We start from the raw sequence: 12,985 nt of genomic DNA, 5'->3' as shown, positions 1-12,985 counted from the left end.
TGACATACTGTTGGTTGTTTACGTCAGTGGTCCCCAACCACCGGTACTGGTCCGTGGATCGATTGGTATCGGGCCGCACAAGAATTTTTTTTTTTTTTTTTCTTTTTTTAATTAAATCAACATAAAAAACACAAGATACACTTACAAGTAGTGCACCAACCCAAAACAACTCTCTCCCCCCTTTTGTTCTGGGCATTGAACATGAAGACTCTTCCTTCACTGTTCCGAGTGGCCATGAGAGTCTTGGCAGTGCCTGCCTCCAGTGCTCCAGTGGAGCGAGTTTTCAGCCTTGGTGGCATCATACTACGCCCCCATCGTGCACAAATGACTGACAGACTCTTGGCTAATTTGGTCTTTTGCAAATGCAATGCAGCATAGGGCCCTGACATAAAAAGTACAACTTTTTTATATGTTGTTATGTTCACGTATATGTCATGTTTTTTCAATGTTAACACTTTTGTACAAATAAGTACATTTGCACTTTATTTTTCAATGTGCTTGTTCTGTAAAGGAATGAGTTAATGTTTAAAATGACTGGTTAATAGTGCTATTATAAAGTGCAATGTCAGCACAATTTTCTTTCCTGCAATTTAAAATGCACTTGTTTTAATAAATAAATACAGCGTTTGAAAAGCATACACAATCTGTGTTAATATATTAGTCTGTGGTTAAAAGGACTTGAAAGGGCTCGAAACTCAAAATGCAGGACTTAGGACTTGACTTGAGACTTTCCAGTCTTGACTTTGGACTTGACTCGGGGCTTGCCTGTCTTGACTCGGGACTTGACTCGGACTTGAGGGCAAAGACTTGAGACTTACTTGTGACTTGCAAAACAATGACTTGGTCTAATTGACCTCTGCTAATTGGTAATATACGGCAAGTACGAGGTGGCTAACGAGGAAGCTGACGGGAGTCCTCGACAAAAGCTGCCAACAAGACTCCGATTACATCTTGTGACCTGCATATCAGTCAAGTATTAGCAAATTCGTTATAAGCGCTAACGCAGAGAATCTACTTTTAGCGGCCCCGTGATCACAGAGAGGTTACTAGCTTATGCAGCTGTTGACATAAATCAAATCAAATCAAATCAACTTTATTTATAAAGCACATTTAAAATTTACTACAGGGGTAGCCAAAGTGCTGTACAATGAACAGGTTAAAAGATAAAACGAGTACCGAGCAAACACAACACAACACAAACAGAACACGATAAAAAATAAATAATTAAAATAGAATTAATAAAAACATAAAAACATAAAAACAGGATCACAGCAGGTGTATTATGGGGCGCCATTGCAGGATGGATATCACTCAGTGTTAAAAGCCATGGAATAAAAGTATGTTTTTAAGAGAGATTTAAAAACAGGAAGGGAGGAGGCTTGTCTAACACTCAGAGGTAGGTCGTTCCAGAGCTTGGGAGCAGCAACGGCGAAAGCTCTGTCACCTCTAAGCTTCAGCCTTGTGTCAGGGACCGTCAACAGCAGCTGATCGGCTGATCTTAAGGATCGGGTGGGGCAGTAAGGCTGAAGGAGGTCGGAGAGATAGGTTGGCGCGAGGTTGTTTAGACATTTAAAAACAAATAAAAGGAGTTTAAAATTGATACGGTAACGCACAGGGAGCCAGTGAAGGGACGCTAAAATACATACTGAGCCGGTGAGCTGCTGCATAGCCTCTGAGTTAGTGAAAGTTGATTCTAGAGAAAGACATGAACAGACGCTTGTTTGCGCCCACTTTTTTATTACATTTTTTTTTACCTGTTTGAGGATGATGATTCATTCTTCATCTAAACGGGAAGATGCAAACATCCCATCAGTCGGCATCCCACTGACATTGTACAGTAAGTGATTGTTTTATTATGTCCGTAGCTTGTATTTCTTGTTTAGCACTTAGCAATAGTGCTACTTGCTGGATCTGCTTATCAGTCAGCTTCTAAAACTTGTAGCCCGTCCTCTGCATGGCGCAAACATATAAGGTTCTGGATCGTCATTTGTCCCAAAGTAGTCGTTGTTGTCGCTCACACAGCCCGCCAAGAGTAGTAGTTGTTGTTGCTTGTTCTGATGTATCTGTGAAATTACCGTAATTTACGGACTATAAGGCGCACAATTTTTTTTTTTTTTCTCAAAACTCGACAGTGCGCCTATTGTACTGAATAATTTTGGTTGTGCTTACCCACCTCGAAGCTATTTTATTTGGTATATGGTGTAATGAAAAGTCACACATAAGAGATACATGTAGACTGCAATATGACCAGTGTTGGGTTAGTTACTGAAAACCAGTAACTAGTTACTTTATTTCAAAAGTAACTCAGTTACTAATTTAGTTACTTACACCAAAAAGTAATGCGCTACTGTGAAAAGTAACTATCTAGTTACTTCTTTTTTTTTCCTTTTTTTTTTTTTTTAAGGCTCCCATTAATGCCCTTTTAGCCTTCCTTTCAGTACTGTTATTGCAGTGGAGAATAATACAATGTGTTGATCAACTTGACATGCATTTGCATCACTGAACTCTGCTAAGCAATGTGGTCTACATACAACACACAAAGACAAAGATATGTTTCAGAGGGCCGATTTGTTTCACACTGAATATTGACAACAAATTTTACAATCAACCGAAACGCAACCAAAATGCAACAAACATAGTGAAAAAACCCCCACCTACAATCTGAGATATCTCATAGTGACCATAGTAGGTAATTAGATGACCATAGTAACTAATTAGATGACCATAGTAACTAGTATATGATGCAGATTCCAACCATTGAAAGACTTAGTAAAGTTGAAGACTTACGGTCATTAGAAAATATCACTGCACATCATAATGGCAGCTACACTTTCCATCTTAAAGGCCTACTGAAATGCGATTTTCTTATTTAAACGGGGATAGCAGGTCCATTCTATGTGTCATACTTGATCATTTCGCGATATTGCCATATTTTTGCTGAGAGGATTTAGTAGAGAACATCGACGATAAAGTTCGCAACTTTTGGTCGCTGATAAAAAAAGCCTTGCCTGTACCGGAAGTAGCAGACGAGTAGCGTGACGTCACAGGTTGTGGAGCTCCTCACATCTGCACATTGTTTACAATCATGGCCACCAGCAGCGAGAGCGAGTCGGACCGAGAAAGTGACAATTTCCCCATTAATTTGAGCGAGGATGAAAGATTTGTGGATGAGGAAAGTGAGAGTGAAGGACTAGAGGGCAGTGGGAGCGATTCAGATAGGGAAGATGCTGTGAGAGGCGGGTGGGACCTGATATTCAGCTGGGAATGACTAAAACAGTAAATAAACACAAGACATATATATACTCTATTAGCCACAACACAACCAGGCTTATATTTAATATGCCACAAATTAATCCCGCATAACAAACACCTCCCCCCTCCCGTCCATATAACCCGCCAATACAACTCAAACACCTGCACAACACACTCAATCCCACAGCCCAAAGTACCGTTCACCTCCCCAAAGTTCATACAGCACATATATTTCCCCAAATTCCCCAAAATTACGTACGGGCAAGCGATCAAATGTTTGGAAGCCGCAGCTGCATGCGTGCTCACGGTACCGCGTCTGCGCATCCAACTCAAAGTCCTCCTGGTAAGAGTCTCTGTTGTCCCAGTTCTCCACAGGCCAATGGTAAAGCTTGACTGTCATCTTCCGGGAATGTAAACAATGAAACACCGGCTGTGTTTGTGTTGCTGCAGTCGGCCGCAATACACCGCTTCCCACCTACAGCTTTCTTCTTTGCTGTCTCCATTGTTCATTGAACAAATTGCAAAAGATTCACCAACACAGATGTCCAGAATACTGTGGAATTTTGCGATGAAAACAGACGACTTAACAGCTGGCCACCATGCTGTCCCAAAATGTCCTCTATAATCCGTGACGTCATCATACCGAGACGTTTTCAGCAGGATATTTTGCGCGAAATTTAAAATTGCACTTTAGTAAGCTAACCTGACCGTATTGGCATGTGTTGCAATGTTAAGATTTCATCATTGATATATAAACTATCAGACTGCGTGGTCGGTAGTAGTGGGTTTCAGTAGGCCTTTAAACATCTAAAACAATTATTTGGGAATGTCCGGCGGGCCAGATTGAAAAGCTCAGCGGGCCGCATCTGGCCCCCGGGCCTTAATTTGCCCAGGTCTGCTTTGGAGCATTCACACAAATATGGATTTTGGGCCATATCGCCCATCCCTAATAATGTAGTCACGAAATCCTGCTTTCAGCTTCAACAAAAAAGCACATTTAAGTTAAAGTTAAAGTACCAATGATAGTCACACACACACTAGTTGTGGTGAAATGTGTCCTCTGCATTCGACCCATCCCCTTGTTCCACCCCCTGGGAGGTGAGGGGAGCAGTGGGTCGCAGCCGTGCCGCGCCCGGGAATCATTTTTGGTGATTTAACCCCCAATTCCAACCCTTGATGCTGAGTGCCAAGCAGGGAGGTAATGGGTCCCATTTTTATAGTCTTTGGTATGACTCGGCCCGGGTTTGAACTCACAACCTACCCATCTCAGGCCACTAACATTTCTTGCTCCTATATGTGTCCTCAGCCCACAATATGGACCCGGGACCGTGTCAACAGCTGCCTGTCCGTCCTCAGCATGCAGAACCTTGTGGATATGGAAACAGGTCAATAAACAAATCCACCGGCCTAAGAAACAGAACAGATTCTGTGTTGACGTCAAGCACATCCGATGTTTAAATCCTGCAGACGGCCGCAAAGGAAATGGCAGAATGTTAATACCAGTGTGAATGTCAAATTGCTTCCTGTGTGTGTTTTTTTTAGGATGATAGCATCGCTCATTTGCTTACAGGGTGCAGTGGAAGTAGAGATCATAGTTAGCTAGTCAGAAAGCTGCATGGCGCTTGTGATCGGTGAATCGCTTTTTTGCTGCTTTGGTTGAGTCAATGAGGGAATGTTGCATAGGAAAAGATTGGAACGCAACTTGGGTACAAAATGATAGGATTCAGACGCTGGATTGTATGTGGCGGGGCGCTGGGTAAGTGTGATTAAGTCATCTTTAAACGTCAACGTGGACATTTAGATATGATAGATAGTGGAAACTCGGATTCAGGAGGAACAGTGTGGTTTTCGTCCTGGTCGTGGAACTGTGGACCAGCTCTATACTCTCCGCAGGGTCCTTGAGGGTGCATGGGAGTTTGCCCAACCAGTCTACATGTGCTTTGTAGACTTGGAGAAGGCATTCGACCGTGTACCCCGGGAAGTCCTGTGGGGAGTGCTCAGAGAGTATGGGGTTACGGACTGTCTTATTGTGGCAGTTCGCTCCCTGTATAATCAGTGTCAGAGCTTGGTCCGCATTGCCGGCAGTAAGTCGGACACGTTTCCAGTGAGGGTTGGACTCCGCCAAGGCTGCCCTTTGTCACCGATTCTGTTCATAACCTTTATGGACAGAATTTCTAGGCACAGTCAGGGCGTTGAGGGGATCTGGTTTGGTGGCTGCTTGATTAGGTCACTGCTATTTGCAGATGATGTGGTCCTGATGGCTTCCTCCGGCCAAGATCTTCAGCTCTCACTGGATCGGTTCGCAGCCGAGTGTGAAGCGACCGGGATGGGAATCAGCACCTCCAAGTCCGAGTCCATGGTTCTCTCCCGGAAAAGGGTGGAGTGCCATCTCCGGGTTGGGGAGGAGATCTTGCCCCAAGTGGAGGAGTTCAAGTACCTCGGAGTCTTGTTCACGAGTGGGGGAAGAGTGGATCGTGAGATCGACAGGCGGATCGGTGCGGCGTCTTCAGTAATGCGGACGCTGTATCGATCCGTTGTGGTGAAGAAGGAGCTGAGCCGGAAGGCAAAGCTCTCGATTTACCGGTCGATCTACGTTCCCATCCTCACCTATGGTCATGAGCTTTGGGTCATGACCGAAAGGACAAGATCACGGGTATAAGCGGCCGAAATGAGTTTCCTCCGCCGAGTGGCGGGGCTCTCCCTTAGAGATAGGGTGAGAAGCTCTGTCATTCGGGGGGAGCTCAAAGTAAAGCCGCTGCTCCTCCACATCGAGAGGAGCCAGATGAGGTGGTTCGGGCATCTGGTCAGGATGCCACCCGAACGCCTCCCTAGGGAGGTGTTTAGGGCACGTCCGACCGGTAGGAGGCCACGGGGAAGACCCAGGACACGTTGGGAAGACTATCTCTCCCGGCTGGCCTGGGAACGCCTCGGGATCCCCCGGGAGGAGCTGGACGAAGTGGCTGGGGAGAGGGAAGTCTGGGCTTCCCTGCTTAAGCTGCTGCCCCCGCGACCCGACCTCGGATAAGCGGAAGAAGATGGATGGATGGATGGATAGATAGTGGAAACGTGTCAGTTTTATGACAAACTGAAGCGATGGATTGATTACTAAAGAACACGCTTTCCTTTCAGAATGTACTCCTGACCACTTGAGCCCTCGAAAGAAAGAAGATGGCGGTGTGAAGGTGAGTGTGGCACCTTTTGTATGAATGTTGAATGGTATTGTGGTGTTTTTTTTCTTCTTCCTGAAGGCACTGATCAAGAGACGGCTTGAGAACAAGGCAAAGAGAAATAATAACACTCACGCGAACTCAGTGGGACTTCAGAAAGGAAGCAGGTACAATACTGCAAATTACTGCTATCCCTAACATACAGTACAGGCCAAAAGTTTCTCCTCATTCAATGCGTTTTCTTTATTTTCATGACTATTTACGTTGTAGATTGTCACTGAAGGCATCAAAACTATGAATGAACACATGTGGAGTTATGTACTTAAAGGCCTACTGAAACCCACTACTACCGACCACGCAGTCTGATAGTTTATATATCAATGATGAAATCTTAACATTGCAACACATGCCAATACGGCCGGGTTAGCTTACTAAAGTGCAATTTTAAATTTCGCGCAAAATATCCTGCTGGAAATGTCTCGGTATGATGACGTCAGCGCGTGACGTAACGGATTGTAGAGGACATTTTGGGACAGCATGGTGGCCAGCTATTAAGTCGTCTGTTTTCATCGCAAAATTCCACAGTATTCTGGACATCTGTGTTGGTGAATCTCTTGCAATTTGTTCAATGAACAATAGAGACAGCAAAGAAGAAAGCTGTAGGTGGGAAGCGGTGTATTGCGGCCGGTGGCTGCAGCAACACAAACACAGCCGGTGTTTCATTGTTTACATTCCCGGAAGATGACAGTCAAGCTTTACCATTGGCCTGTAGAGAACTGGGACAACAGAGACTCTTACCAGGAGGACTTTGAGTTGGATGCGCAGACGCGGTACCGTGAGTACGCATGCAGCTGCGGCTTCCAAACATGTGATCGTACGTGCGTGCCGCTATGTGCATGTCACGTACGTAACTTTGGGGACTTTGGGGAAATATATGTGCTGTATGAACTTTGGGGAGGTGAACGGTACTTTGGGCTGTGGGATTGAGTGTGTTGTGCAGGTGTTTGAGTTGTATTGGCGGGTTATATGGACGGGAGGGGGGAGGTGTTTGTTATGCGGGATTAATTTGTGGCATATTAAATATAAGCCTGGTTGTGTTGTGGCTAATAGAGTATATATATGTCTTGTGTTTATTTACTGTTTTAGTCATTCCCAGCTGAATATCAGGTCCCACCCGCCTCTCACAGCATCTTCCCTATCTGAATCGCTCCCACTGCCCTCTAGTCCTTCACTCTCACTTTCCTCATCCACAAATCTTTCATCCTCGCTCAAATTAATGGGGAAATCGTCACTTTCTCGGTCCGAATCGCTCTCGCTGCTGGTGGCCATGATTGTAAACAATGTGCAGATGTGAGGAGCTCCACAACCTGTGACGTCACGCTACTCGTCTGCTACTTCCGGTACAGGCAAGGCTTTTTTATCAGCGACCAAAAGTTGCGAACTTTATCGTCGATGTTCTCTACTAAATCCTTTCAGCAAAAATATGGCAATATCGCGAAATGATCAAGTATGACACATAGAATGGACCTGCTATCCCCGTTTGAATAAGAAAATCGCATTTCAGTAGGCCTTTAACAAAAAAATTTAAAATGACACGTTTTATATTCTAGTTTCTTCAATCATAATAGCCACCCTTTGCTCTGATTACTGTTTTACACACTCCTGGCATTATCTGAAGTCCACAGTTTTTGGAAAATGCGGACGTCGTGTCCTCCGGACCAAAGAGGATAAGAACCATCCGGATTGTTCTAGGCGCAAAGTTCAAAAGCCAGCATCTGTGATGGTATGGGGGTGTATTAGTGCCCAAGGCATGGGTAACTTACACATGTGTGAAGGCACCATTAATGCTGAAAGGTACATACAGGTTTTGGAGCAACATATGTTGCCATCCAAGCAACGTTATCATGGACGCCCCTGCTTATTTCAGCAAGACAATGCCAAGCCACGTGTTACAACAGCGTCGAACAGCATTATGAGGCCTAAAATACCACAACGGAGACCCCCGGACTGTTGTACATCAAGCAAGAATGGGAAAGAATTCCACCTGAAAAGCTTCAAAAATTGGTCTCCTCAGTTCCCAAACATTTACTGAGTGTTGTTAAAAGGAAAGGCCATGTAACACAGTGGTAAAAATGCCCCTGTGCCAACTTTTTTGCAGTGTGTCGCTGCCATTAAATTCTAAGTTAATGATTATTTGCAAAAAAAAAAAAAAAAGTAGTTTCTCAGTCCGAACATTAAATATCTTGTCTTTGCAGTCTATTCAATTGAATATAAGTTGAAAAGGATTTGCAAATCATTGTATTCTGTTTTTATTTACGAATGACACAACATACCAACTTCACTGGTTTTGGGTTTTGTACCTCAAGTGAGTCAAAAAAGCTGAAACAGTGTTTCCTTGAATAAATAACCCATCATGTATTACTCTCTTTTTAAGACACTACGAGTCCAAGGAGTCTGTGTCGATTCCAGTGAGTCCAGTGGGAAGTTTGGATCTAAGTGCAGATGCCAGCACTGTCATCAGGCCAGTCCACAGCTCCATCTTGGGGGAGAAGTACTGTTTTGAGGTACACTTTAACCAATACTACACTTTATATTGATTCCAGATTTCTTAAGGACAATAAATACAGTAGGTTTACATGCACTACAAAAGGTAATTCTTGCAAATAAAGCATTTTTCTAAAACACGTTAAATGTGTCAGTCTCCAAAAAGGAGACACATTCATGCAACACAAGCTATAATAAGTCATTCTTTTACAGTGGACAGTATATATAAAGTAAAAACCTACCAGTTTGAAGTGGCTGTTTAAAAAAAGCATAATGTTTAAAAACATTTCAATAAAGCAAACTAATTGTGCGGTCGTGGCAACAAAAAAAAATGGTATATTAATTGTCTGGGGTACACTTATTAACAGAGGTGGGTAGAGTAGCCAGAAATTGTACTCAAGTAAGAGTACTGTTACTTTAGAGATTTATTACTCAAGTAAAAGTAAGGAGTAGTCACCCAAATATTTACTTGAGTAAAAGTAAAAAGTATGTTGTGAAAAAACTACTCAAGTACTGAGTAACTGATGAGTAACATACACACACATATCATATATATATATATATATATATATATATATATATATATTTATATATATATGTATGTATTTATATATATATGTATGTATGTATATATATATATATATATATATATATATATATATATATATATATATATATATATATATATACACATAAATTGATATATACAGTATATCATTTATATTTATTTAATTTGCCGTTTTTGTTTACATGTTAAAGGTGTTTTAATGAATATACATGCATGTTTAACATACGGATTCCTTTCTTTCATGAAGACAAGAATATAAGTTGGTGTATTACCTGATTCTGATGACTTGCATTGATTGTAATCAGACAGCAGTGATGATAACGTCCACGTTTTCAAATGGAGGAGAAGAAAAGTTCCTCCTTTCTGTCTAATACCACATGAAAGTGGTTGGTTTTTGGCATTTTATTTGTCCAGCTTCCATATTCGTTTTCACACACTTTACAAGAAATACATTGGCGGCAAACTCCGTAGCTTGCTAGCTTGTTTGCGCTGGCTTTCGGAGACTCTTATTTTGTAAGTGCAGGCGCGATGGAGCGGCACTTTTATTGTGAAGACAGGAACTGTGCAGTCAGTCTTTCGGCTTTTGACGGGATGTACGTTTGAAATAAAAACGTGTCTTTTTTCCTTCACACTTTTGATTGATTGATTGAAACTTGTATTAGTAGATTGCACAGTACAGTACATATTCCGTACAATTGACCACTAAATGGTAACACCCCAATAAGTTTTTCAACTTGTTTAAGTCAGGTCATGTGACCACCTGGCTCTGTTTGATTGGTCCAACGTCACCAGTGACTGCATTTTATTGGTGGAACGGAGTGAAACGTCACCAGTAAGGCAGGCACTTTGAAGGTCTGTCTGACAGACCAAAACAAACAAAGCGTGCATTAACAGATCGATAAAAATTAGTAGCGAGTAGCGAGCTGAATGTAGATAAAAGTAGCGGAGTAAAAGTAGCGTTTCTTCTCTATAAATATACTCAAGTAAAAGTAAAAGTAAGTTGCATTAAAACTACTCTTAGAAGTACAATTTATCCCAAAAGTTACTCAAGTAGATGTAACGGAGTAAATGTAGCGCGTTACTACCCACCTCTGCTTATTAATGATGAAAAATTATACCTATCTGAAATTAATTTTGAATTACCTATAAACAAAATGCACTTTGATTCGTTTGACAGCCCTAATATAAATACATTACTAACAACAATGTTACAATATGGACAACACAACAAAATGTAAAAAAATATATATATAACTAAAAAATATCAACGTCATCACGATAGTATGGATACGACAATATTAATACACTTTGTGTCGACAAAATCAATTTTTGGATTGAACTTCATATGTTTAAATTAAAAACTATCACACAATTGAAATATGTTTAGCATGTTATTTCATTGCCCCCTCCAATGGGCTCACCACCCATAGCAGGGGCCATAGAGGTCGGGTGCAATGTGAGCTGGGCGGTAGCCGAAGGCAGGGCACTTGGCGGTCCGATCCTCGGCTACAGAAGCTAGCTCTTGGGACGTGGAACGTCACCTCGCTGGGGGGGAAGGAGCCTGAGCTAGTGCGCGAGGTAGAGAAGTTCCGGTTGGATATAGTCGGACTCACCTCGACGCACAGCAAGGGCTCTGGAACCAGTTCTCTCGAGAGGGGCTGGACTCTCTTCCACTCTGGCGTTGCCAGCAGTGAGAGGCGACGGGCTGGGGTGGCAATTCTTGTTGCCCCCCGGCTCAGAGCCTGCATGTTGGAGTTCAACCCGGTGGACGAGAGGGTAGCTTCCCTCCGCCTTCAGGTGGGGGGACGGGTCCTGACTGTTGTTTGCGCTTACGCGCCAAACAGCAGCTCAGAGTACCCACCCTTTTTGGATTCACTCGAGGGAGTACTTGAGAGTGCTCCCCCGGGTGATTCCCTCGTTCTACTGGGGGACTTCAACGCTCATATTGGCAACGACAGTGAAACCTGGAGAGGCGTGATTGGGAAGAATGGCCGCCCGGATCTGAACCCAAGTGGTGTTTTGTTATTGGACTTTTGTGCCCGTCACGGATTGTCCATAACGAACACCATGTTCAAGCATAAGGGTGTCCATATGTGCACTTGGCACCAGGACACTCTAGGCCGCAGTTCTATGATCGACTTTGTAGTTGTGTCATCGGATTTGCGGCCTCATGTTTTGGACACTCGGGTGAAGAGAGGGGCGGAGCTTTCTACCGATCACCACCTGGTGGTGAGTTGGCTGCGATGGTGGGGGAGGATGCCGGACAGACCTGGCAGGCCCAAACGCATTGTGAGGGTTTGCTGGGAACGTCTGGCAGAGTCTCCTGTCAGAGAGAGTTTCAATTCCCACCTCCGGAAGAACTTTGAACATGTCACGAGGGAGGTGCTGGACATTGAGTCCGAGTGGACCATGTTCCGCACCTCTATTGTCGAGGCGGCTGATTGGAGCTGTGGCCGCAAGGTAGTTGGTGCCTGTCGTGGCGGTAATCCTAGAACCCGTTGGTGGACACCGGCGGTGAGGGATGCCGTCAAGCTGAAGAAGGAGTCCTATCGGGTTCTTTTGGCTCATGGGACTCCTGAGGCAGCGGGCAGGTACCGACAGGCCAAGCGGTGTGCGGCTTCAGCGGTCGCGGAGGCAAAAACTCGGACATGGGAGGAGTTCGGGGAAGCCATGGAAAACGACTTCCGGACGGCTTCGAAGCGATTCTGGACCACCATCCGCCGCCTCAGGAAGGGGAAGCAATGCACTACCAACACCGTGTATGGTGCGGATGGTGTTCTGCTGACCTCGACTGCGGAAGTTGTGGATCGATGGAGGGAATACTTCGAAGACCTCCTCAATACCACCAACACGTCTTCCTATGAGGAAGCAGTGCCTGGGGAATCTGTGGTGGGCTCTCCTATTTCTGGGGCTGAGGTTGCTGAGGTAGTTAAAAAGCTCCTCGGTGGCAAGGCCCCGGTGGTGGATGAGATCCGCCCGGAGTTCCTTAAGGCTCTGGATGCTGTAGGGCTGTCTTGGTTGACAAGACTCTGCAGCATCGCGTGGACATCGGGGGCAGTACCTCTGGATTGGCAGACCGGGGTGGTGGTTCCTCTCTTTAAAAAGGGGAACCGGAGGGTGTGTTCCAACTATCGTGGGATCACACTCCTCAGCCTTCCCGGTAAGGTCTATTCAGGTGTACTGGAGAGGAGGCTACGCCGGATAGTCGAACCTCGGATTCAGGAGGAACAGTGTGGTTTTCGTCCTGGTCGTGGAACTGTGGACCAGCTCTATACTCTCGGCAGGGTCCTTGAGGGTGCATGGGAGTTTGCCCAACCAGTCTACATGTGCTTTGTGGACTTGGAGAAGGCATTCGACCGTGTCCCTCGGGAAGTCCTGTGGGGAGTGCTCAGAGAGTATGGGGTTTCGGACTGTCTGATTGTGGCGGTCCGCTCCCTGTATGATCAGTGTCAGA

At 44.5% G+C, this 12,985-nt stretch overlaps 1 protein-coding gene across 3 annotated transcripts in view; it reads left to right on the top strand.

The window, feature by feature from the left end:
* Window positions 1-12,985, top strand: part of rasal3 (RAS protein activator like 3) — an 86,836-nt gene that overhangs the window by 12,876 nt on the left and 60,975 nt on the right. For 2 of the 3 annotated variants that reach the window (XM_061988036.2, XM_072916433.1), the window contains exons 3-6: window positions 4,559-4,637; window positions 6,382-6,434; window positions 6,501-6,586; window positions 8,854-8,983. In XM_061988036.2, the coding sequence (XP_061844020.2) occupies window positions 4,559-4,637; window positions 6,382-6,434; window positions 6,501-6,586; window positions 8,854-8,983 (348 nt within the window). Of the gene's footprint in view, window positions 1-4,558; window positions 4,638-4,704; window positions 5,009-6,381; window positions 6,435-6,500; window positions 6,587-8,853; window positions 8,984-12,985 lie in introns of those variants that run through there. The other variant, XM_061988037.2, reaches the window with a different exon arrangement.

The sequence above is a fragment of the Nerophis lumbriciformis genome, linkage group LG27 (genome assembly GCF_033978685.3).
Source record: "Nerophis lumbriciformis linkage group LG27, RoL_Nlum_v2.1, whole genome shotgun sequence".
Classification (NCBI taxonomy): Eukaryota; Metazoa; Chordata; class Actinopteri; order Syngnathiformes; family Syngnathidae; genus Nerophis; species Nerophis lumbriciformis.
Note: the sequence above shows the minus strand (reverse complement) of the source record. Positions and strands in the feature narration are given on the sequence as shown.